The sequence below is a fragment of the Sminthopsis crassicaudata genome, chromosome 4, assembly GCF_048593235.1.
Source record: "Sminthopsis crassicaudata isolate SCR6 chromosome 4, ASM4859323v1, whole genome shotgun sequence".
NCBI lineage: Eukaryota > Metazoa > Chordata > Mammalia > Dasyuromorphia > Dasyuridae > Sminthopsis > Sminthopsis crassicaudata.
Genome location: NC_133620.1, coordinates 477,958,438 through 477,983,740, shown reverse-complemented (window position 1 = coordinate 477,983,740; position 25,303 = coordinate 477,958,438). Strand labels below are relative to the sequence as shown.

Genomic DNA, 25,303 nt, shown 5'->3' with positions numbered 1-25,303 from the left:
GGCCGTGGCGGTGCTGGGGGGTCCGGGGAGCGGCCTCCAGCCTCCTCCTGCAGGAGCCCTCTGGCCCCGGCCGTTATTTCCCTGTACATAGGGATCCGAGCCTCGTCCCCCCCCCCCCGCCCCCGCCTGGGAATTCCCCCAAGCCCCTTTATCTCCGGGGAATCCCGTGTGCGCGGCCCTGAGAGCGGCGCGGACCGCCGGGTAATCCGAGCCCCGAGGCCGCGGCGGCGGCCAGTCCGGAAGCTCGGCCCGGGGCGGCGCCTCTGACAGAGGCCCGGCTGGGCGCTAAGGAAGGCTGGGGCCGGTCCTCCTCCGGGCTGCCGTTCCCCTCTGCGGCGGCCCGCCACGCCCTCCTGGGACGGGCCCGGCCGGAGCCTCTGTTGGCCCTTGGGCTTGCTCCGGGAGCGGCCCAGTTCTTCCCAGTCCCCCTTGGGGCATCAGGCCCGTAGCGGCCGCAGAAAGCCAGGCGCCCACGCCCGGGAGGAGCGCGTTTCACCTGGTGCTGGCGAGGGAGCCCGAGCTGAGCAAAAATCGGCGCTGCCCGCGCGCCTGGAAACCCGCGGGGCCCAGAGGAAAGGGGGAAAGGATCCTTTGGAGAAACGGCTTTTCTAAAGGGCAGAGTGACTAAGAGGGGGGATTCAGGCAGAAGCCCGAGGCTGCTCGCCCCCCTCGCCTTCCCTCCCTCCCGAGCCTCCGCCTTTGCTGCCACGTTTGGAGGAAAACCACCAGCTATGTCTACACCGCCAGCTGCTCTTCATGTCTTACAGGAAAACCACCAGCTATGTCTATACCACCAGATGCTCTTTATGCTTTGGGGAGAGACCAGCAGCTATGTCTACACTGCTAGCTGCTCTTGATGTCTTACAGAAAAACCACCAGCTATGTCTATACCACCAGATGCTCTTTATGCTTTGGGGAGAGACCAGCAGCTATGTCTACACTACCAGTTGTTATTCATGGCTTGGAACAAAACCACCAGTGACTGGGAGTATCCCCAAGGATGAGTCTTTAGGGAAGCTTCCCACCAAACAAGGGCACCTTTGCCCACCTCTGGGGCTGAACCCCTCCCACATGGGGGGCAGAGGGGCCACAGAAGGCAGGAGCCCTAAGGAAGCATGTCTGGCTCCAGCGAGGCTGTGGCCCCAAAGAGACCCCAGAACCAGGCTTACTGGGGGGTTTCCTCAGAGGCTGCTGCCTGGGGAGGATGCCCACCTTCATCCCCTGGCGATGTGTACATGTGGGGAATCCCCCCAGCTCACTGCAGTGTCTCTTTTAGAGCTTTCCAGTATTAAACTTACAACATGACCTAAAGTGTTAATGGCTTGATGCCCACTGAGACTTTGGGGCCCCCATGTGTGTATTTTTAGGGTCAGGCCTGGGGAAATTTGAGAAAAAAGACTTAGAAAGAGCTCGGACCTCCAATCAGGGACCGGCGCTCTGGGGAGAGAGGGCCCAGGAGGGGCTGCCCAGGGGGCACTGCAGCTGACACGGGGTGGGCCCAGCGGCCATCCCCAAAGGCTCCAGGCGAAGGAAAAATGGGAGTCTGTGGTTGCCTGGGGAGGGCACGGGCATCCCTTCCCGGCACCAGGCTGCAGCCAGAGCTCTCCCTCAGCCTTTGGCCGCCCCGGGCCCATCCTGCCACCGATCAGAGACCCTTGCCCGGTCCCACGCGTGCCGCCTCCGGGAAGCCTTTCTCCCAGAAGCGGCGACAGCAGACTATCTGAGAACATGAGTTTTTCCCACCTGATAGCTCAGCATGTCAAGGGGAGCCGCCCCTCCTGGCTCTGATCCCCCACCCCCACCCCCCAGCATGGCTTCTGGCAGGCCCTCCTTCCCCTCCACAGGCAGAGACTTTTCCCTAATGAAAGCCAGAGCTCCGGCCAGTGCAGAAGCGTCTCTGCGGCCCAGCAGAGGATCCCGGTCCCGCGCCCGGCCCACCACGGTCCCTCTGGACGATCCCAAGCCTGTTAGTTGCTCATCAGATCAGGGAGAGACAGGACCAAGCCCAGCCTGCCAAGGAACCCCCGCCCAGACCAGTTTCAAACATCGAAGTTCTAGCCAAGCCCTAAAGCTGCCACTCCTGAGCTTGGCGGCAGGAAGCAGGGTGGGATGGAAGCTCCCGGGTCCCCAGGCCAAGGAAGAACCCTCTTCTGGGAGCCTGGAATTTCCCAGGGAGGAAGTCTGCCTTCCCAAGGCTCCAAGGAAAGCGGGATGGATTGAGGAGGTCTCCAGAAATGAGCGTATGTGGGGGCTGGGCAGCAGCTGGCAGCCCTTGCTGATGGCAGAGCTGCAGACTGGCCAGCGGTTAGGCCAATAGAAGGCTAGTAGTGGTGGAGGACCACTGCGCAGCCCTCGCCGCGGCCCTGCCGGCTCTCCTGAGGGGGCTAGAAGTAAAGAAGGCAGAAGGAGGGCTAAAAGCCAGTGCCCCCCAAATGCCCCACAGCGGCTGGGACAAGCTGGGCCCGTTGGCAGGTCCACGAGGAGCCAGACAGCCGACCGCATTGGGTAGTCTGAGCCCAGCAGGGTTAACTTGCCGCCCCTCCTCTAGCCTGGGGACTGGGCAGGATGCCCACGAACCAGGACAAGAGCGTGCCCATCCGTTTCTGGCTGAATTCAAAGGCTTTCCAGCTGGCTCTGGATCCGGCTTCCCCAAATCCTTGGCTGGCAGGGAAATCCTGTTGCTTCTGAAGCTCCTTTGCCCGCTGTGCCACTCCTCCGGTACCCCTGGCACCAGCCCAGCCCCAGACCGAGCGGTGGCTGCTGTAACTGGCACCCTGTCCCCCTGTGCCTGGGCCCTCCCTCCCCCTGCCCTGCTGGCCTTTGGGCTCACCAGTGAAGCAGAGGGCTCCGGCCCGTCCAGCCATCTGTGGACCGGGTCTGCACGGCCCTAGCTACTGTGGGCCACAGAGAGACCCGGGGCAGCTGCCTGGGGGGGAGGTCCGGCTTCACTCCCCTCCGCTCTGTCCGTAGGAGCCGGGTAGGTCCAGATTTCATTTTCCCCCTCGAGAAAGCGGGGGGGCCGGGATGACTCCACTCTCAGTCTCTGGTCTTCGACTCCCTGGGATGTCCCAGCCGAGCCCCTTGGGCTCCGGGAGCTTTGGGCCCGTCTGCCTGTGTGTGCGTGTATCCGTGTGTGATGGCAGGCCGCTCCGGAGCGCCGGCCACGGCCGGAGCGCCGGGCTGTCCCAGATGAGCAGCCGTGTCCCTCTCATCGCCCGCCATCCATCGTTCAGCTTTCTCGAGAGGTTTTTATTATGGGGTAGGAACTGGAGAGTCTGACGGGTCCCTCCCCCATTGAATTTTCTAAAGAAACCCAGAGTCCGAGACAGGTCTGCTCCTTGCCAAGGCACCCCCACACCTTCCCCCTCCCTGGGCCACTTGGGAAGAACAAAAGTCGCTCAATTGTTCCATTTTGAAGCTCCATGGATGAGGCGTGAAGGAAGATCTGTCCTCCTGCGCTCCCTTACAGGTCTTGGACCCCGGGGGCGTCCCGCTGCCTCCCGTGGGTCAGGCCGGCCCATCTGGGTATACAGCAGGCACTCACTGAGTGGAAAGAGCTGGTTTTCAGAAGGTGGCCTGGGGAGGTGGCTGGGGAAGACTGGCTGCCCCATCTCCTCGCCTGGTTCCGTCTTTGCTCAGGCAGCAATCCTCATGGGCTCAGGACCAGAACAGGATATCCCACACCGGGCCAGCCTTCCTGTCACGGGGGTCCCCATCCTTTCCCTGCAAGCTGTCAGGGCCCCCTTTATCTCTTCTCACCTTCAGGGGGGCCTCCCCTGCTAACTCCAAAGCCCCAGAGCGCCTTCTCTCATGCTCCCCACAATGGGCTGGCTCTTTACTATGACTGGACTCTTTAGAGGGTGGCCATTTCCCCGCTCCCAGGGGCGCCCAGGTTTCCTCTCCTTGAAGCAGCCAAACACTCCCCTTGACGTGGCCACACTCAGAGAGGGGCAGCTGCCCCTTAGGTGGCCAGCACCAGGCCCCTGAGGCAGTACGCCCTCTCCCCCACCTCCCATCTTTATTCCCTTCAAACTCCAGACCCCCTGGGCCTGACCTTTCCCCTCCAGAGCCCCATCCCCATGCTGCCCATGGAGGACATTCTCAGGGGCACTGCCTGCAGGGCACTTATCCAAGGGGCAGCTTTCTTGGGAGGGTCATCAAACTCTGGGACCACAGCCCCTCTCAGGTGGGGGCTTGCAAGTGTTAGAGAAGTGGTAGTTGATAGGGGTGGCGAGGGAGTCCCGGAGACCCTGGAAGCACTGGCTAAGGGGGGCCTGTCCCCTCAAGACCCACAAGCAGGACCCCCATCCTTGTGACGGAGCTGATTAGGGAAGAGAGGATGCAGCCTCTAGGCCTTGGTGGCTCTCCCTCATTTTAGGTGGATATCCCATTCCTATGTTGCTGGAGGGCTACACTGTCTGAATGAGTTCAAATCCAGCTTCAGACACTTACTAGTCATGTGAGCCTGGGCAAGTCACTTCACATCCATTTGCCTCAGTTTCCTCATATGTAAAGTGGGACTCATTACAGCACCTTCCTCCGGAGGGCTGTGAAAATGCTATTGTGTCGGGAAGAAGCAGCCCGGGGGAATAGCCGGGGATCCTATTCCATCTCCTTCTGCCCCAGGCAGTGGATGGAGCCATCCACTGGGGAGGGGATCTGTGGGGCCCAAAGAGGGAGCCTAGCTGGGAAATCTGACCCCGGAGTGCACCCCACCCTCTCCAGGCGGCTTGCCACCCTGCCATTGGGACGAGGGGGGCAGCTTCCCTGCTTGGCCAGCTTCCCATTAAGATGTAAGTGCTTCAGTAAACTGGGACAGCATCTTTACAGTTAAAGGTTCTGACAAAGGCCTCATCTCCAAAATATACAGAGAATTGACTCTAATTTATAAGAAATCAAGCCATTCTCCAATTGATAAATGGTCAAAGGATATGAACGGACAGTTCTCAGATAATGAAATTGAAATTATATCCACTCATATGAAAGAGTGTTCCAAATCACTACTGATCAGAGAAATGCAAATTAAGACACCTCTGAGATACCACTACACCCCTGTCAGATTGGCTAAGATGACAGGAACAAATAATGATGAATGTTGGAGGGGCTGTGGGAAAACTGGGACACTGATGCATTGTTGGTGGAGTTGTGAAGGAATCCAGCCATTCTGGAGAGCAATCTGGAACTATGCCCAAAAAGTTATCAAACTGTGCATACCCTTTGACCCAGCAGCGCTACTACTGGGCTTATATCCCAAAGAAATATTAAAGAAGGGAAAGGGACCTGTATGTGCCAGAATGTTTGTGGCAGCTCTATTTGTTATAGCTAGAAACTGGAAGATGAATGGATGTCCATCAGTTGGAGAATGGTTGGGTAAATTGTGGTATATGAAGGTTATGGAATATTATTGCTCTGTAAGAAATGACCAGCAGGAGGAATACAGAGAGGCCTGGAGAGACTTACATCAACTGATGCTGAGTGAAATGAACAGAACCAGAAGATCATTATACACTTCAACAATGATACTGTACGAGATGTATTCTGATGGAAGTGGAAATCTTCCACATAGAGAAGAGCTAATCCAATTCCAGTTGATCAATGATGGACAGAATCAGCTACACCCAGAGAAGGAGCACTGGGAAATGAGTGTAAACTGTGAGCATTGTTTTGTTTGTTTTTCTTCCCAGGTTATTTTTACCTTCCGAGTACAATTCTTTCTTTGCAACAACAACAACAAAATTTGGTTCTGTACATCTATATTGTACCTAGGATATACTATAACACATTTAACATGTATGGGAATGCCCGCCATCTAGGGGAGGGGGTGGAGGGAGGGAGGGGAAAAGTTGGAACAGAAGTTTTTGCAAGAGTCAGTGTTGAAAAATTACCCATGTCTATGTTTTGTCAATAAAAAGCTATAATAAAAAAAAAAACTGACAAAAAAAAAAAGATGTAAGTACTTCGAGGCACAGCCCTGAGCACACAAATAGGGGCTTATTAAAGGCTTTTCCATTCATTCATTCATTCATTCATTCAGCTGAGCCATGGCCCCTGCACTCAGAAGAAAAGAGACAGAATCTGTGACCATGAAGAGATGGGGAAAAGACCATCAAGGAAACATCAGAAAACACACAGAGGGGACTCCACCCGTGGACTTAGCTCCCAGCCGAGAGCCTGGGTGCTCTCTGCTCAATAAAATGATCAATAATGATAAGTAACAAGCCTGGTCGGGGAGGCCGCCATCCGGGGAGCGCCGGGGATGGGGAGGGGACCAGGTCTTTGTCTCTTACCGGGAAAGACTGGAAGAGCCGGAAAGAGCCGAGGAGCCAGACGTAGGTGTGGGAAAGCACCTTGGTGGACGTGCCGTTGAAGGTGTTGGCCACCACCAGGAAGGAGTAGGGCCCCACGGTGAAGAACTCCCAGTCATACGCGCCCGAGGTGGCCACGGTCTGGTTGGTTTCGAACAGCCCCGACCTCGGGTTCCACTTGTAGATGACGCTGTCGATGTTGTGATTGTCCCCTGGGGGAGGAGGAGGGAAAGGCGGTAGGAGGCGGGTGTCCCTGGAGGCTCGCAGGGAGTAGCACATGGGGGCAAACAGGGGGTTTTCATCAGGAGGGTTCATGTGGACCCCCATGGAGCTGAGCCCCTCCTTCCATCTCATGCCCCCCAACCCTCTCCTTTCCTCCTCTCCAGACCTTCCTCTTTCAAAAACTGCCTCCTCCAGGAAGTTCTCCCTGTTTATCCCTCCCATCCTGGTAGAGTCCTACCCTTCCTCAACTTTCATCGTGTTATTACCATGTGGGTCCCTCCCTGTCAAGGAGGGAAGCCCCCGAAGGGCCGCAGTGCTCCTGACGGAGTGGAAATGAGTGCCTCAGTTTCCTTAACTGGAAATCAGCTCATACATGCCCCCCCCCCAGCCAAAAGCGGCTCCGCTGGCCCCTCAGGTGTTGTGAGACTGCACTTTTGACAATGTGACACAGGTGGTGAGCAAGTTGCCACAGTCACAGGGAGCTTGCTTCCTCCCCCCTCAGCACAGGGGGCTCCCTTCCTCCCGCCTTGGGGCAGTGAGGGCTGGAAAGGGCACCTCCCCGGCCCAGCCCCCAAGCCTTCCGGCCTCCAGGCTCACTTTGCCATCCCTGGGCCTTCACTTCCTCATTTACACAAAGAGCCAGCGAGGTGGCGCGGCCTGGAGCCAGGAACAGCTGCCGTGGGCTCCAGCCTCCATCCCGTCCTTGCCAAAGAACCCTGGCCAAGTCACATGACCTCATCCCTGCGATGAGGGCAACACGGATGGCCCTCCCAGAGCCGGGCATGCTACGGGCACGTAGTGGGTGCTTTAGGAGTGAGCGTTGTTTATTTTCATGCTCTCAGAGGCTGCCGCGGGGCTGCTCTGGCTGCCCTGGAGCTTCCTACCTTCCCGGTGGTTGGCCACGGCCAAGAAGGACTCCCCTGCGATCTCAAAGGCCTCCCAGTCCCGGGCACTGTGAGTCACGATCCGCTGGTAGGCGACGAACTTGAGCTTCCTGGGGCTCCACTTGTAGATGACCGAGAGCTCCTGCCGACCCTTCTCTTTGGGCTCAAAGTTCGCCACCACCAGGAAGATCTGAGAGGGAACAGACAAGGATGGGTCCTGAGCCCCCTTCCCCCGTCCGCCCCCCCCACTTCTGAAACGGAGGGAGACCGACTCCGGCTGACCGTGGAGACCTGCGTCCAGGCAGCAGGCCCCGGGCACCTCCTCCTGCCCCCACGCAATGACCTCTGCCCGGGACATCCTGCCACCTGTCGCCTGTGGGCAAGGACCCCTTTCTTCAGGGTCACACACACGCACAAGCTCCGTTAACCCCAAAGGCAGAGCAAGACTGAGGGCTGTCTGGGGTGGGGTGCAGGCCTGGGGGGGGCAGCGCTCCGCCGAGCCCCAGGCGCAGGGCACACCCTGATGCACGGGGCACGCTGCAGCCAACTTGTGGGCCTGACTGGGGAACGCCAACATGCCTGCCTCCCAAAGAAGGAGAGGCCGCGGGAGCCCTGGGGCAGAGCGAGCCGGGGCCTGCGCTGGGGAATCTGTCTCCCCGTGGCCCTCCCCCACCTGCTTACGCACACACAGCTGGGCTTCCCGGCCTGGCCGGGCTGCACACGTCTGGAGGCCCGAGGTGCCTCACCTGTCCCCTCTCGGAGGGGAGTGGGCCGCTGGGGACAGGGAGGGCAGGCTTCAAGCTGGGGCTGAGAGACGGGCCCGGGGGAATCGGAGGGGGTTCTGGGCCAGCCCTGAGCCCACCCGACGGCCACTGGGTCCCTTCCGAGCCTGAGAGTCTGAACCAGACAGTTCTGCCGGGGCCGACAGCATCTCCGACCTGCTTCCGGCTGCGGCTGGTCTCGAGGCAGGCGGAGGTTCTCCTGTGCCCATCCTGGCCTGCCCGGCCCCGCTGCCCACCCCTCTGCCTCGTGGGCAAGCTTGAGTCGGTCGCCTTCAGTCTCTCTGCCTCCTCCCTGGTGGCCCCAGACAGAGGGCAGCAACGGCCTCCCCGGCCTGCGGCACACCCCCTTCTCAGCCGGAGCTTTCTTGCTTTCTCCTGCCCCCTGCTCTCATCTGAGACGCCAGGGACCAAGCCGCAGACTGAGAGCCCCAGCCGGGGCTCGGCCCCAGACGCCGGCCAAAGGGTCAGAGAACCCGGCCTCAGAGCCCAGCCCGAGCGGCGGCAGAGAGGCTGGACCGCAGAGCCAGCACAGCTGTGGCTTGGGGACTGCCCCCCCCCCCAAGCCAGCGAGAACATGGGTCTGGTCCCCAAGGACCTTCTTCCCACCTTGTATTCCCCGAGCCCCACACCTTGGAGTCCTGGCGACTGCCCTTTCTCGCCAGCCCCGGCCCACCTTCCCCTGCCGGTCCAGCCCTCCGCTGCCCGGGAGTCTGCCTCCTTCTTGCTCTCCTCTGCAATCTCCCAGGACCTCCCCCATGGTGAGAAGCACCTCCCCGCCAGGAGAGGGGAGAGAGCAAGAAGCAGCGTGCCCTCGAGGTGGATGACCCCAGGAGGTCCTTCAGACTCAGTTTCCTCAGCTGTCGAATAGCAAGCAGTGACCCCAGGGGGTGTCGTGGGGACAACATGAGTTCCTGGATATAAAGCGCTTCACAGACACACCGTCTGGTCAGTAGTCTAGGTATCTCTAGCTCCAGGCCGTACTTTATCACCATCTCTCCCCCCTCCTGCTCAGTCCTTCCATCTCCTCATTGCTGGTGCCTCGTTTCGGGCCAATGAGTAAAAAGGGTCCCCCCGCCTGTCCAGTCCAGCCGGGCGTCCACGAGTAACGGGCAGCCCCAAGGGGAAGGCGCCAAGGGGAGGCTTGAAGACTCTGTGCGATGGCCACGGGCAAGTCAAACCTTTAAGCTTAAAATTCAAACCGACATTTGCAGGACCCGAGGGCATCTCGCCCCAGAGCACACACGGCCCGGCCCTTCGGGGTGGGAGCTCCCAAAGCCCCCGGCCCCTCCGGGAAGGGTCGGACTTGGAGAGGTCTGGAGGCGGCAGAGGCTGGAGAAGGAGGGAGCATCCAGGAAAGGCCAGAGAGGGGAGAGAAGGGCGGGAGGGGCGCGACCGTCTCCTGAGGCCAGCCCACATGGGACAGAGAAGCTTCCGTGACTCGTCCAGGTGGATGACGGCTCCCTCTCTCCAGTGACTCATGTGGGCACGGAGGCTGCTGCCTGAGGGAGCCCTGAGAGCCCTGCCAAGGATGACTAAGTCCTGGGCAGGGAGCTAAAGACCCCGGGACACAGGTGGTGTTCTTATCTGTGGCTGACTAATGGCCAGGGTGGCAGGTGTGAGAAGGCAGCAGCTGTGGAAGGAAACCATCTCGAGACTGGCACTTGAACCTCAGGCTCCTGGCCAGGGATGGAGTACGCCTTGGGAGCAAGCAGGGACTGGCAGCCTGGCGCTGACTGGGTGCCTCTCAGATCGAAATGCGATGGAAACTGGGGAAGAAACACGCCCACCTCCAGCCACCACTAGATGCCATAGAAAGTGCCACAGAGAGTCCTGGATGCCACGGAGAGTCCTTGGACACCACAGAGAGTGGCTAGATGCCACAGAGAGTTCTAGGTGCCATGGAGGGTCCTGGATGCCACGGAGAGTGGCTAGATGCCACAGAGAGTTCTAGGTGCCATGGAGGGTCCTGGATGCCACGGAGAGTGGCTAGATGCCACAGAGAGTTCTAGGTGCCATGGAGGGTCCTGGGTGCCATGGAGGGTCCTGGGTGCCATGGAGGGTCCTGGGTGCCATGGAGAGCCACCCAAAGCTCCATGAGGCAGATTCCAAGAAAGCAGAAGAGAGCAGATGGGGCGGGGAGGCTTGTACAGGTTGGGCAGAGTTCCAGGGTCGCTCACGCTCTGCACGTGTAGAGAGCCTTGATCCAGGGGACAGTATGGTCAGAACGAGGAGAGGCCGGACCACCTGATTGTTGTCAGTGGCCTTGTGTCCACCTTCTGAGATCTGTCCTGCACTGTGAGCCCTCCTATCGGGGATGCGGAGAAAGGCCCAGGGGCGTCGCTATGTATCTGCCGACGGGAACACCGTGGGCGACAAAAGGAGGACCCAGAAATGGCGCGCTGTTCGGGCGTTCCAGTCCTAGTCGACTCTCCGTGGCCCCACTGGGGGTTTTCTTGGCAAGGACACCAGACTTTTTCTGGCTCATTTTATGGATGGGGAAATTAAGGCAAACATGGTTAAGTGGCTCACCAAGGGTTAGTTAAAAAAAATATATAATAATAATAATAATTTTCTGAGCACAAGATGGACAAAGGCATGAGAGATATTCATTTGAAAAAAAAATCAAATGCAGTAAACGTTAGGCCAGAGAAAAGCGACCCCTTCCCCGGAGTCTTTGGGCAAAATGGACACTCCGCCCAAGTGTGGGGGATTGCGGCCATATCTGAGATCCTGCGACTGGCCTGGTTGAGAGGAGCTTGGACCCGGCTCTGCGATCTCTCCCTGCTCCTCCTCCTCATTGGACTCGGCTCTGAGATCTCTCCCTGTTCCTCCTCCTCATTGGACTCGGCTCTGAGATCTCTCCCTGTTCCTCCTCCTCATTGGACTCGGCTCTGAGATCTCTCCCCGCTCCTCCTCCTCATCGGACCTGGCTCTGCAATCTCCCCCCCTCTCCTTTCCCAGGAGCCCTTTCTGTGGACAGCTGCTCTCCAGCCAGTTCACCTGCATCTCGGGGCGCCACCTTCTGGGCTCTCACTAAGCACTGACCTGCTGACCAGGGTTGGGGTTGATCCCCTCTTCTCTGCACCAGGGACCCCGAGGCTGGATGCCACAGGGAACGGGCTTCACAGATCAGCCCTCCAAGGGGCAGATGGAGGCGTGGCTGTACCGGCTCCGTGTCCAGAATGGGGCCCGTGGAGGCGAGGCTGTTTTCTATCAACACTCTGCACTTGAGGCTTCAAGCTTCCCCTGCCTAAGGGCCCCAGGACCATCACCCCATCTACACCCCCCCCAGCCTCAGCCCTTGGCTCTCAGCCAACTGGAAATTCTTGTTTGACAGAGTCAAGGATTTATGATGCTATTTCTAATTAAAAAGGTGAGAATAACTTGGGGTGCCTTGGGGTCGTAAGACCCTGGAAAATTTCAGACCAATATAGTCCTACATGTCTCCTCTGCATGCAGACCAATCTGAACACAAGTCCAAAGAGCCACCTCTACTGCTTATTCCTAAGCAACAGAAATAAAATAAAAATGAAAAAGCCAAGCTTGGAAGCCTTTGAAAATCTCTGAGTATCAGAGGTAGAAGGATTAATAAGAAGCTATCGCCCTGACTAAAGCAGGGTACTCCAACCAACTAAGTTACAGGGATTAAGACAGGAAAGCTCTAACTGTGTGTGACCTCAATATACTTTTCAGACTTACCCAAATGGAAATAAAAAATTAACAAGAAAGAAGTGGATCTCATATCATTACACACCTGTCAGATTGGCTAAGATGACAGGAACAAATAATGACAAATGTTGGAGGGGCTGTGGGAAAACTGGGAACACTGATGCATTGTTGGTGGAGTTGTCCTGAAAGAATCCAGCCATTCTGGAGAGCAATCTGGAACTATGCCCAAAAAGTTGTCAAACTGTGCATGCCCTTTGATCCAGCAGTGCTGTTATTGGGCTTATATCCCAAAGAAATACTGAGGAGGGGAAAGGGTCCTGTATGTGCCAAAATGTTTGTGGCAGCTCTTTTTGTAGTGGCCAGAAACTGGAAGATGAACGGATGTCCATCAGTTGGAGAATGGTTGGGTAAATTACGGTATATGAAGGCTATGGAATATTATTGCTCTGTAAGAAATGACCAGCAGGAGGAATACAGAGAGGCCTGGAGAGACTTACATCAACTGATATTGAGAGAAATGAATAGAACCAGAAGATCGCTGTACACTTCATTGTTGTATGAAGATGTATTCTGATGGAAGTGGAAATCTTTGACATAAAGAAGATCCAACTCACTTCCAGTGGATCAATGATGGACAGAAATTACTACACCAGAGAAGGAACACTGGGAAGTGAATGTAAATTGTCAGCACTACTGTCTATCTACCCAGGTTACTTACACTTTCGGAATCTAATACTTAATGTGCAACAAGAAAATGGTATTTACACACATATATTGTATCTAGGTTATATTGTAACACATGTAAAATGTATGGGATCACCTGTCATCTAGGGGAGGGAATAGAGAGAGGGAGGGGAAAATCTGGAAAAATGAATACAAGGGATAATGTTATTTAAAAAATGCGTATATACCGTCAAAAAATGTATAATTATAAAATTAATTTTAAAAAAAAGTGGATCTCAATAGGATTTTTAGAAAAGCTGGATATGATAAACCTCCAGCAATTACTGAATGGGTATAAAAAGAACTATACATAGTTTTCAGTTATGTGTAGCACCTTGAAAATGCTTACATAATACATTAAAGCAGGCCATAAAAACCTGTTGATGGAATTATGAAGCAGTCCAATCATTCTGGAAATGAGGCTCTGAAAGCTTCCCTTCCACCCTCAGGACACTGCTAGCAGGTCTACATCCTCCAAGACATCGAAGAAAAGGGAGGGACGTAGAGGTGCACAGATATTTATAACGGCTTTGGGGGAAAACCGAGGGAGTGCCCATCAGTTGGGGAATGGCTGAAGAAATGGGCAGGGAGTGTGACGGAGACAATGGCGCTGTAATCAATGCAATCCGGAAGGGCTGCTGGGGTGTGGTGTGGACCGGCACAGAGTGAAGTGAGCAGAACGACGCACACAATCACAACATTGTCAGAACGAGCATTTTTGAAAGCTCTGCAACCTCTGATCAACCAGAAGGTCAGCCATGGACCCCAGACGCCAGTGACAGAGAGATGATGCCCTAAAGCCCAGATGGTGACAAGCATTTTGGGCCAATGTTCTGCTTGTCTCTTACAAGGACTTTCCTGTTGTTCCTTCCTCCAGATAGGAGGGAGAGAAATAAACCAAATATCTGTTTATTTTTTAAAGTAAAATTTAATTTTAAAAAGCAAGCTCCTGGGGCAGCTAGGTGGTGCAGTGGACAGTGCACCAGCCCTGAAGTAAGAAGAACCTGAGTTCAAATGTGGCCTCAGACATTTAACATTTCCTGGCTGTGTGACCCTGGGCAAGTCACTTAACCCTAATTGCCTCAAAAAAAAAAAGTGAACTTCAATAGGTCCCCTTTAAATCATCTCTCTCCATGTTCTTGTTCCCATATAGGGTAAGGAAGGGAGAGAAGACAAAATAATACCCCCCCCAGAGGCTCAATTATGTCTTTCTCTGGCAAGAATATAAGGCAAGATCATGGGCAGATAGAAAATAAAGTCTATTTAGAGCACATTTTATCTAATGGAGGAGGAAACGTGTTCTGGATTCTTGCTAGCTTCCTACTGAATTTAAAAGCTCTAGAGACTGGACAGAAGGGAACGAGGGAGACACTGATATAAAGTAGAAGGAAAGGATGGGCCCTCCTGGAGAGTTAGAGGGCAACCCGACACTTTGGTGAAATGGGCAGAGGACGCCCCCCCAGCTCCCTGCCCCCAGGCCGGCAGATTCAGGAGATGAGCACCCCTCTGCCCCCCCAAACACCCCAGTGAGCCCTTCCCCGCAGACCACAACCAGCCCCTGGGGCCAAAGGCACGGTCCCTGATGGGGTTTGTCGTCAGCACCCACCTTGTTAGGGCGCACCCTTCGGACCACAGGAAGCCCCCCAACGTGACCACTGGGCCCCAGGAAGCGGAGGCGCTCAGACCCCATTACCTTTTTTCCTATGGTGAAATATTTCCAGGCCTGAGCTTGGTGAGTGGGGAGGTTCTGGTAGGAAACAAACTTGCCGTCCACCCACTTGTAGATGGTGGAGCTGGCCTGGCGGTTGGCGGCGGCCGCCAGAAGCCCCACGTGCGGGATGGTGAAGACCTCGATGCCCATGGTCTCCGACGGCGTGGCCAGGCTCTGGTGCTCCTCCACGTAGTCCAGCTTCACCTTGGCTTGGGCCGGAAACAGAAGCAGTCACCGGGCGGGAGGCGGACTGTCTGGTCCACGGGGAAGCAGCAGGGGGCCCGGAGATGAGGAGCCGGTCCCAGGGCTGCCGGGCTCAGGGGAGGCCCGTTTGGATGGGAACAAACAGGGAATCTCTAGGAGAGGGAGTGGCCCCCACCCAGTGCGATGGGAGGAGTAGAGAACTGGGGGCAGAGAATGATGCATCTGAAAGAAGGAGAGGAGAGAGGAGGGAGGGGAGGGAAAGGGGGAGAGAGAAGAGGGAGGGAAGAAAGGAGGGGGAGAGAGAAGAGGGAGGGGGAGGAAGGGAAATGGGGAAGGGAAGGGGAGAGAGGGGGAAAGTGGAGGGGGAAAGAGAGGAGGGGGAGAGAGGAAAGAGTAGAGAGAAGAGGGAGGGGAAGAAACAGGGCAGGGGAGAAGAAGCCCAACTCATTGCTCTATTTGTTTCCATGATTGTTTGGAAGAAACCTGGGCATGGGGCGAGGGAGGAAGCCCCTCCACTGCCCCTTCCCCCCTGCCCAGGCAAACCTCCCCAAATAAGGACAAGGACACAGCCTTTCCCGTCCCAAGCCCCAGTTCTGAGAAACAAGGCAAACCCGCAAGAGGAAGGCGCTGACCACTGGGTGCCGTACTGAGACAGCTTTTCGTCTCAATTCCCTGCAAATTTTCAAAATTAGGACCCAGAACCATTAGCGAAGGTTTTCAAAGGATCTCTCCCTTCCCCTGGCTCCTAGCCCCGAGCCGCTCTGGCTGCCGGGCCCAGCCTGGCCTTCCTCCCCGGGTTTTGGGTGGGAGCACCCCGGGCCGCCCCGCTCGCTCACCTTCTATCATGGACACCCACTCACTGCCCACACACAGGTAGAGGCCCCTCCGGGAGACGTCGAACCAGAACCGGGCGTGCTCCATCCTGGTGCACTGAGGACGCGGGCCCAGGGTCACTTTCATGTCAGTCTCTGAACACAAGACCAAAGGAGTGACTGACCCCCCAGAAAGGACCGTTCTTGGGGGGCGAAATTAATGAGCACTTTTAGAAATAAACTTGTGAGGGCTCTGACCCTGGGGGGTCCTGGGGGGGAGGTGGGGTGCTGGCTTTAGAGTCAAAACCCCTGCCCTCCTGTGAGACCCCAGCCATGGGAGCCCCTGTTCCTGCCTCTGTGGCCAAAATCATGGCGCCCCTCCGGCTCTGAGGCTGCTGCCCCTGTGGGAGCTGGGACAACATTTCTAGGGTCAAGCCCTGCTTCAGAGGACCCTGACTGGTGATTTCCAGGGCAGTGGGCCCGTGAAACGCCATTTGCCATTTTGCAGAGACGCTCCCAGTGCGGACGCTGCCCGGCCCAGCCTCCGATACCTTTTGTTCTTTTTGTCCTGCCACATTGTTCAGTTCTATCGAGCTCTCACCCAGGGTGGCACACGGGCACACGTGGGCACATCTCCACCCATTTCACCCCCACAGGTGGTCCCACACCCCACCTGCTGTGGTGATCACTGAGCCACTTTAGGCGGCCATGGGGCTTGGAGGCCCGAGATCTATGGAATCGTCCTCCAGTCCGGCGGCCCACCTTGGACGCTGACCTTTGGGCACTGAATCGCTGACAGGGTTATGACCTTGCCCACAGATCCCACATCACACCAAAGGACAGCCCTGAAGGGGCAGTCAGAGGCAACTCTGGAATCTCTCTGAACTCTTTGGCCGTGGAGACTGCGTGGAACAGAAAAGTGGCCGCCCAGCCCGGGCCCTCCAGCAGCACAAGGACCCCCAGGCAACCAGCCCGGTGATCCAGCCCGGGCCCTCCAGCAGCACAAGGACCCCGGGAAGCTCACCATAGGGGTACTGGAGCACCTCATCTTCGGGCATCCCTGCAAGGTCCTGCAGGACTGAGGGGATGGACAGCACAGTAAGCTGAGCGTTCCTGCTGGGGCACATCCGGGAGGTGGCATCGGAACCAGGAAGCAGGACCAGCTGCCTCAGCAGGCCCTGGCAGAAGAGGGAGAGGGGCCGGGAAGTGGAAATGCCATCATCCGCCATGGGCAAAGGGGAGGAAGGAAGAGGACATGTTGGTCTTCTGGTCCAATGGGACTCTATAAGAGTGAGTCAGGGCTCAAAGGGGGCGAGGGCTGCTCCCGGGCTTTGGGGTCCCATCCTAATTCGAGGTGCCCCACTGCCATTTCTCAAGAGCTCCTAAGGAAGATCATAGTCCAGATGTGGAAGGGACCCCAGAGAGCCCCCATTAGACAAGGGGAGGAAGGGAGGCCCAGGGAGGAAGGGGATTTGCTCAGGGCCACACAGGATTCTAAGAAGTGTCTATGCAGGATTCGAACTGAGTGGTTCCTAGCCCCAAGTCCAGATGCATGTTGGGTATTGACGGCCAAGGGACCACCATAAGCAGTGGGGAGGGGTGGTCCCAGGGGGCTCATGGCAGGGACGGTGGCCCCCCTCACAGTCTGCCTGTTCTGCCTGGGACCTCATTACATAGTGGCCCAGAACTCATTTAAACAGCAACCCCTCCCCACTGCTGCCCACTTCCCATCCAGCTCCGAAGGTCATCTCTCCAATGGAGGCCACCAGCTGATCCAAGTCTGCCTGGCACCAGCTCCCTTTCCACCACATCCCAAGGGCCCGGCTGTCCCCACAGTCATGGGAGGACCTCTCGGCAGAGGGCCTGAGAATCGGGACCGTTGGCATGGCCGTTGTGGGGCTGGCACGAGCGTGAGTCGCAGAGACAAGCCTGTCCCATTTGGCCCAGCGGCAGGCCCTGATGTGTTCCAAATACCTAGTTGCAGGAACGCCCCGCAGGGAGCCCACTGGCCTTTGGGCCTGAGACAGGAGGCATGTTCTCCACGCCCTGCTCATCTCCCCATTGCTGCCCGACTCCCTTCTCTGAGAAGCACACGGCAGGACTGAGGGCCCCAGGGCCCGAGCTCCTCCCCAGCAAGGCCGCCGAGCTTCCTCTGACAGATTTCTCCGGAGACGTGTGCCCGAGGATGCCCACCGCATAGCGGCTCCTCCAGCCCTGCTTTGGGTCGCACCATGCCTCACCTCCCTGGAGTCTGAAAAGCCCCACAGGGCCTCCCTGCCCACAGGGACCAGCTCCCATTCAGACAAGAGCAACCAATCACACACAAGTACACATCTCTGCCCCAGAGCGGCGGCTCCACCCTGGATGCCCCTTGCAGGAGACGGGTTGCAGCCCTTCAGTCCTTCTGCCTGCTGGCCCCTTTTCCCTGCACCAAAGCCACTGACTTCCCTTCAGCCTCATGTTTGGCATCAGTGACCAACAGAACCCAAGGCAGGACACGTGTCCATCATCTCAGAACCCCAGCACGCCCATCCCCAAACACACACGCCCACATGCACAAACACATGCACACTCACACAAACGCACACTGACAGACTCACACACACAGAAGCCAGCACCAGCACAGTCAGACTCACAGGGAGAGGTGTTTGTGGACCGATGGCTCTCCCCCGGCTGTGTCACCGTCCCCTAATGATCGGCTTCTGAGGGAAGGGGCCACAAACAACAACAGGGAAGAAGGTCCGGCCTTCCCTTGGGCCATCCTCCTGGCAGGAGGGATATAAAAGCCCCCCAGGCTGAGCCACCTTCACAGCAGCCCCACAGCTTCACTCACACCCACACCCACACTCACACTCACACCCACAGACACAGACACAGACACCAGCCCCATCCCAGTGAGGCTCCCGCACCTCCCTGCATCAGGCACTCAGCCCCTCACTGACACCCGTTTCCCGGTCTCTGCTGTCAAGGCACCCACCCACCACCCCCACCATGGCAGACACCTGTTTCTCCGGGCCTTGTGTTCCCACGGCCTCGGCCGTCTCAGTCTGTTCCAGTGACGTGAGCTGCAGCAGCAGCAGAGTCTGCTTGCCCAGTTCTTGCACCGGCTCTTCCTGGCAGCTGGACGACTGCCCAGAGAGCTGTTGTGAACCCGGCTGCTGCCCGGCCCCCTGCTGCCTGGCCCCGTGCTGCACACCAGCCTCCTGCCTGACCCTTGTGTGCCGGCCAGTCTGCTGCGTGCCCGCCACCTGCCAGGCGGACTGTGAATCAAGCCCCTGCCAGGCTGTCTGCACCTCCTCCTGCTCGCCATCATGCTGCCAGCAGTCTTGCTGCCAGCCCACGGGCTGCGGGTCTTCCTGCTGCCAGCAGTCCTGCTGCCCAGCCCCTTGCTGCACTGCCTCTCCCTGCTCGGTGCAGTCCTGCTGCTGCGTCCCCGTGTGCTGTAAGCCCAGCTGCTGCATCTCCCTGCCTGTGTGCTGCAAGCCCAGCTGCTGCATCTCCCTGCCTGTGTGCTGCAAGCCCAGCTGCTGTGTGACCACAGCCTGCTGCCCCACCCCCTGCTGCTGCCGCCCGGCCTGCTGCGTGCCCCTCGTGTGCCGGCCCGTGTACGGCCCGGCCTCCTGCTGCACGCCCGTCTCCTGCAGACCCTCTTGCTGTACCATCACATCCTCCTCCTCTTGCTGCTGCGCACCCTCCTGCTGCCCGGCCGCCCCCTGCTGCCGCCCCGCCTCCTGCGTGTCCCTGGTCTGCCGGCCCGCCTGCTGCAAACCCGCCTGCTGCGCCCCCAGCTGCGGCCAGAAATCTTGCTGCTGAGCACAGGCTGCTGCTCTCTGTCCCCCCGGCTGACGCCCTCTGTCTCTCCCCCACCCCAGGCCCCACTTCTGCGGGTCTCCCGGATCCCTCCCCGGGTATCAGCCTCAGCAGCTCACCGGCCACCCCCTCACCTGACAGCCTGCTTTACAGAGATGGCACAGATGCTAAGATGAAGCAAACATCTCCACCAGCAGAACACATGTGGGGTCTTCCAAACCCTGGCTGCCCCTGGGCTCGGCACTGCTTGCAGCCCCCTGGCAGGCTCTCTCTCATGTCAAAGTGCCTGGGGATGGCCTTGATCATGGCCTGCCTGCTAATAAACAGCATCAACTCACTTTTCTGGCCTCTCACTCGTCCTGTTTCCTCATCTTGGGCCCAGCTTGGAAAGCAGGAGCCTCATGCTTACACAAGGCAGCCTGAGGAGCCCATGAGACCCCAGGAGTCTGTGCCCAAAGTAACGGCATGCCACACACACACACACACACACACACCTCTCTATGGTCCTGCAGAGCTGGGCCCGGACACATCGCACCCACATTCTGCCCCCTGACTTTCAGGCCATAATTCGATTGCCTTAAAATCTTTCCCCTGTGTCCGCCATCACTGTATCCAAGCACACCAGCGAAGAGGCCAGCTGCCACCAGCACAGAGCAGGAGGGAACCTTCACATGCGCTGCTTAGGAAGGATGCCCTCGGCACACGTTTCTCTAGAATGACTCCCAGGCGCGCCAGGTTTCTGGCTTCCAGCTCGCTAGGAATAGTCCTTTAGACATGAGGGGATCCTCGACCAGGCACTCGCACATCACAAATGGGCCTTTGTGTGGCCTTGGAGACCCTGAGGCCTTGGGGTCCTTGGTCCCCTGTAGAATGAACTCCAGAGCACAAGGAACACCTTGATCCATGTACTAGAACACATACTCTGTGTAAGGGGTCCCTGGCAAGGAGCGAGCCTTGAAGCCATCCAGCAGAGTCCAGAACGGGCCATGAGAGGCCATCCCCTCAGGCCACCTGCCCTTGCTTGGAATGATCACTTCTGCCCTTCAGGGTCGACCTTATAGAGCCACCTGCTGATCCAAGTCTGCCTGGCACAAGCTCCCTTTCTATCACTTCCCAAGTGCTCGGCTGTCCCCATGGTTGAAGTGCTCTACTCTAAAATATAATATTCTCTGAGAGCAGGTTTCTTGGGGACCTTCTAGAAGCAGCCTTAGTTTCAGTTCAGTGTAATCACCCCAAATACAGCCAGGTATTAAAGTCCAAATCCTTTATTTTCTCCTTCAAAGCCTGTCTCTTTTCCTGTGGCCTAGTAAGCTTTAGCAGAGGCCAATCTCTTGACTTGGTTCCAAGAGCTCTCTCTGAAATCTGCAGCAGCACAAAGGTGGAATCTAGAATGAATTTGAATCCACTTTTGGAGAGTGGGCTTGTGGGCTTCTTCTTATACATGCTCTCTAAAGGTGTGAAGTCTAATGTGTGACTCCAAAAACAAAAGAAAGGGGGAGCCACAGGTAACCCTAGAGAACTTCTAAATTTAGTTCTCTATGCCATTAATTTTCTAATTTTTGACAAAGATGCACTGGCTCTGGCAGACAGGTTTTATAACCCACCAGAAGGGCAGTGTCCAGTGCGAGCAGCTCCACTGTCCTTAGATAATCGCCAGGTGATGTGGAGAGACCCAGAAAGTGGTGAATGGAAGGGACCAGATAGGTTAACTGCCTGGAGGAGAGGGTTTCCTTGTAGTTTTTCAGATGGAGAAGGAATCAGATGGGTGCCAACGAGTCATATTCGTCTTGTCCATCAGAGAGAGACAGAAAAAGAGAAAGACCTCAAAACAAAAGAGAAAATCTAAGAAACATCTGACACTGAAAGAGCATGGCTAATAAGAAGACTGTTAAAGAACTTTAAAACCAGCAGGAATCATTGGATTTCCTAACACAAGATGAGACTATTGGAGGACTTCAAAACTTGCAAGAATTATTTGATTTTTGGCACATGAACTAATGGACAATGGACTTATGGACATTTATAAATTCTCAATTTATGATTATTTGATCATGTTATTTGTTACATACTTCTAGCACGTGTTACGTTACTATGTTACTATGTATTTATGTAATTTATGTAATTATGTGTAATACTTCCCATATTGATGGATTTATGTTTCAAGGTCATGACCACCCTATGTTCTAAATCAAAAGAAAGGGGGAGATGTAAGGTTCTTACTAAGTGCTAAGTTGGTACCTAACAATTCTCTAGTTCACACCTTTTGGTTCCTGCCTTTAAGGGGAGTTTACCCCTTTGAACTTCTGAGGAGGAGTTTACATATGAAAAGGAGTTTACACAACCTTTAAGAGGAGCAAGTTCATTGGTTGAAGTATTTTTCCCATAAGCCCCTGAGTTATCCCACGCCCATTCTCTGGGAGATAAAAGAAGCAACATTGGGACTGGAGAAGGAGACTACTCTAGGTCAGAATTGGGATGGCTCTCTACAGGAAGAAGAGTCTGGCCAGGAGATTGAGTTGAGACAGAAGATCTCCTCCCAGAGAGGTATTGGCAGTTTCTGGAGACAACAAGACGTTACATGAACTCCTTTAAAGGTGTGAATTAAGTACATAAGCATTAGCACCTTGTTTCATGTTCTGGCCCATAACACATGGTCATCAGAGGACCTCTCCACAGAGGGCCTGGGAATCGGGACTGCTGGCATGGCGGCTATGTGGCAGGCAGAGTGGTAGAGGCAAGCCTGTCCCATTTGGCTCAGCGGCAGACGTTCTTCCTATGTGTTCCCTTGGCATACTCCAAAGAGCTAGTTCCAGGAAAGCCTTGTAGGGAGCCCACTGGCCTTTTTGCCTGAGAGAGGAGGCATGTTCTCCATGCCCTGCTCATCTCTCCCATTGCTGGCCGACTCAGCCTTCGCTGAGAAGCACTGGCTGTCACATTGCTGGTCGCACACGGCAGAACTAAGGTCCCCAAGAGCTCTCTGAGGCCTTCCCCAGCAAGGCCACCATGCTTGCTCTGATAGATTTCTCTGGAGATTTGGACCCACCATATAGCGACTCCCTCCAGGACTGCTTTGGGTCGCACCATGCCTCTCCTCCCTGTAGTCTAAAAAGGCCCACGGGGCCTCCCTTCCCACAGGGACTAGCTCCCATTCAGACAAGAGCAACCAATCACACACAAGTACACATCTCTGCCCCCAGGGCAGTGGCACAGAGCAGTGGCTCCACCATGGACACTCCTTGCAGGAGACTGGCTGTAGCCCTTCATTCCTTCTGCCTGCTGGCCCCTTTTCCCCCTGCAACAAAGCCAAAGCCACTGACTTCCTTCCAGCCTCATGTTTGGCATCAGTGACCAACAGAACCCAAGGCAGGATACGTGTCCATCATCTGATGGACCCATCCCCAATTACACACTCGCACATGCACACACACTTACAAGACTCATACACACACAGAAGCCAGCACCAGCACAGTCAGACTCACAGGGAGAGGTGTTTGTGGATCAATGGCTCTCCCCCGGGCTGTGTCACCCTCCCCTAATGATTGGCTTCTGAGGGAAGGGGCCACAAACAACAACAGGGAAGAAGGTCCGGCCTTCCCTTGGGCCATCCTCCTGCCAGGAGGGATATAAAAGCCCCCCAGGCTGAGCCACCTTCACACTCAGCCCCACACCTTCACTCACACTCACACCCACACTCACACTCACACTCACGCCCACAGGCACAGACACCAGCTCCATCCCAGTGAGGCTCCCGCACCTCCCTGCATCACACACTCGGCCCCTCTCTGACACCCGTTTCCCGGTCTTTGCTGCCCAAGGCACCCACCCACCGCTCCCACCATGGCAGACACCTGTTTCTCTGGGCCTTGCTTTCCCACAGCCTCGGCCGTCTCAGTCTGTTCCAGTGACGTGAGCTGCGGCAGCAACAGAGTCTGCTTGCCCAGTTCTTGCACCGGCTCTTCCTGGCAGCTGGATGACTGCCCAGAGAGCTGTTGTGAACCCGGCTGCTGCCCAGCCCCATGCTGCCCGGCCCCCTGCTGCCCGGCCCCCTGCTGCACGCCGGCCTCCTGCCTGACCCTTGTGTGCCGGCCAGTCTGCTGCGTGCCCGCCACCTGCCAGGTGGCCTGTGAACCCAGCCCCTGCCAGGCTGTCTGCGCCTCCTCCTGCTCGCCATCATGCTGCCAGCAGTCTTGCTGCCAGCCTACGGGCTGCGGGTCTCCCTGCTGCCAGCAGTCCTGCTGCCCAGCCCCTTGCTGCGCTGCCTCTCCCTGCTCGGTGCAGTCCTGCTGCTGCGTCCCCGTGTGCTGTAAACCCAGCTGCTGCATCTCCCTGCCCTTGTGCTGTAAGCCCAGCTGCTGTGTGACCACAGCCTGCTGCCCCGCCTCCAGCTGCTGCCAGCCCAGCTGCTGCCGCCCGGCCTGCTGCGTGCCCCTCGTGTGCCGCCCCGTGTGCGGCCTGGCCTCCTGCTGCGCGCCCGTCTCCTGCAGACCCTCTTGCTGCGGCCCCACGTCCTCCTCCTCTTGCTGCTGCGCATCCTCCTGCTGCCCGGCCGCCCCCTGCTGCCGCCCCGCCTCCTGCGTGTCCCTGGTCTGCCGGCCCGCCTGCTGCAAGCCCGCCTGCTGCGCCCCCAGCTGCGGCCAGAAATCTTGCTGCTGACCCCAGGCTGCTGCTCTCTGCCCCCCCGGCTGACGCCCTCTGTCTCTCCCCCACCCCGGGCCCCACTTCTGCGGGTCTCCCGTATCCCTCCCCGGATATCAGCCTCAGCAGCTCACCGGCCACCCCCTCCCCTGACAACCTGCCTTAGAGAGATGAAGCAAACAGCTCCACCAGCAGAACCCATGTGGGGCTCTTCCAAACCCTGGCTGCCCCAGCCTCAGCACCTGCTTGGCGTGCACCCGGGCCCACTGCTTGCAGCCCCCGGCAGGCTCTCTCTCATGTCAAAGTGCCCGGGGATGGCCTTGACCACGGCCTGCCTGCTAATAAACAGCATCAACTCACTTTTCTGGCCTCTCACTCGTCCTCTTTCCTCATCTTGGGCCCAGCTGGGAAAGCGGGAGCCCCACACTTGCACAAGGCAGCCTGAGGAGCGCACGAGGCCCCAGGAGTCAGTGGCTCTATCTAAAGTGTGCCGGCATACCAGGCACATGCCTCACCGAGGTCCTGCAGAGCCGGGCCCGGACACATCGCACCCACACTCTGGCCCCTGCCTTCCAGAACACAAGCCTAGCGCCTTAAAATCTTTCCCCTGCATCCACCATCACCACGTCCAAGCACACCACCTGCCACCAGGACCCAGGACGGGGCAGTGGGGGGACTGAGTAGCAGTGTCCCTGCTGGCGCTCTGCTCCCCCGAGAACACCCCGAGCAAGGGAGGGCTGATTGGCACTCACAGTGAAGGTGCCCTTCTTTCTCCGACGACTCCCAATGAAAAACCGGGATCCCTTCATGGTCAATGACATTGGGAACGGGGTGTCGACAATCCTGAAAGCCGGAATGAGCCGTGTAAATGGGGGAGGGCCTGGGCCCTTCCTGCCATCCCCAGGGATCCTTCTCATGGCCGCATAATTCCCGTTTGGACAAGAGCGCCCTGGTGGAGGTGGTGGGGGCGGGGTGAGACATAATCATCCCCACTCCGAGGGTCACCCTCCCCTCTGCCGTCGGCCAGCCCAAAGCCCAGAGACCCCCCCCAGACTCCAAGGCCACCGGCGGGCAGCGATGGGAAAGTCCACCTGGGGGCCCCTGGGACCGGATTTCCTGAGCGTCTGGAAGGGATTCATGGTCCTGGAGACACGCTGACCTCCTCTAAGTGGGCCCCCTCCCTGGCTCCCCTTGTAATTTCAGCAAGGAATGATGGGTTTCCCCAACTCCCAGGCTCTGTTGCTTTCTGGCTGGGACAGCTGATGGATAAGGCTGTGGCTACAGGAGCCCAGCATCACCTGATCACGGGGAATCCCGAATCCTGGGAAGTGTGAGGGACGCACAGGAATCCTCAGGGGAGGAGGGGGGTGGGACCCCAGCACGCGTGCACACACACACACACACACATGCACAAGACACTTGTGCAGCACACATGACCACATACATGGGATTACACACTGACACGTGTGTGCAGTACAAACACATGGCACACATGCATGCATGGGACACATGCACGGCTCACAGAGACACGTGCATGGGGCTGCAT

The 25,303-nt window shown here is 57.2% G+C and overlaps 3 protein-coding genes across 3 annotated transcripts in view; 2 read left to right on the top strand and 1 right to left on the bottom strand.

Moving 5' to 3' along the window:
- Nucleotides 1-25,303, bottom strand: part of TSPEAR (thrombospondin type laminin G domain and EAR repeats) — a 163,182-nt gene that overhangs the window by 5,717 nt on the left and 132,162 nt on the right. Inside the window, exons 4-9 of the mRNA XM_074264553.1 lie at nt 24,510-24,600; nt 16,337-16,490; nt 15,337-15,468; nt 14,279-14,505; nt 7,412-7,601; nt 6,288-6,517 (exon numbers count right to left, since the gene is read on the bottom strand). Coding sequence (XP_074120654.1) covers nt 6,288-6,517; nt 7,412-7,601; nt 14,279-14,505; nt 15,337-15,468; nt 16,337-16,490; nt 24,510-24,600 — 1,024 coding nt within the window. The remainder of the gene's footprint in view (nt 1-6,287; nt 6,518-7,411; nt 7,602-14,278; nt 14,506-15,336; nt 15,469-16,336; nt 16,491-24,509; nt 24,601-25,303) is intronic.
- On the top strand, nt 18,304-19,125 carry LOC141540450 (uncharacterized). Its single transcript, XM_074264540.1, has one exon. The coding sequence runs from the start codon at nt 18,304-18,306 to the stop codon at nt 19,123-19,125; it is 822 nt and encodes a 273-aa protein (XP_074120641.1).
- LOC141540452 (uncharacterized) lies at nt 22,960-23,775 on the top strand. Its single transcript, XM_074264541.1, has one exon. It carries the CDS (start codon nt 22,960-22,962, stop codon nt 23,773-23,775), a length of 816 nt encoding a protein of 271 aa, XP_074120642.1.

Bases quoted from the DNA above. Each gene is read 5' to 3' on its own strand.
- LOC141540450 (XM_074264540.1), top strand. From the start codon at position 18,304: ATGGCAGACACCTGTTTCTCCGGGCCTTGTGTTCCCACGGCCTCGGCC.
- LOC141540452 (XM_074264541.1), top strand. From the start codon at position 22,960: ATGGCAGACACCTGTTTCTCTGGGCCTTGCTTTCCCACAGCCTCGGCC.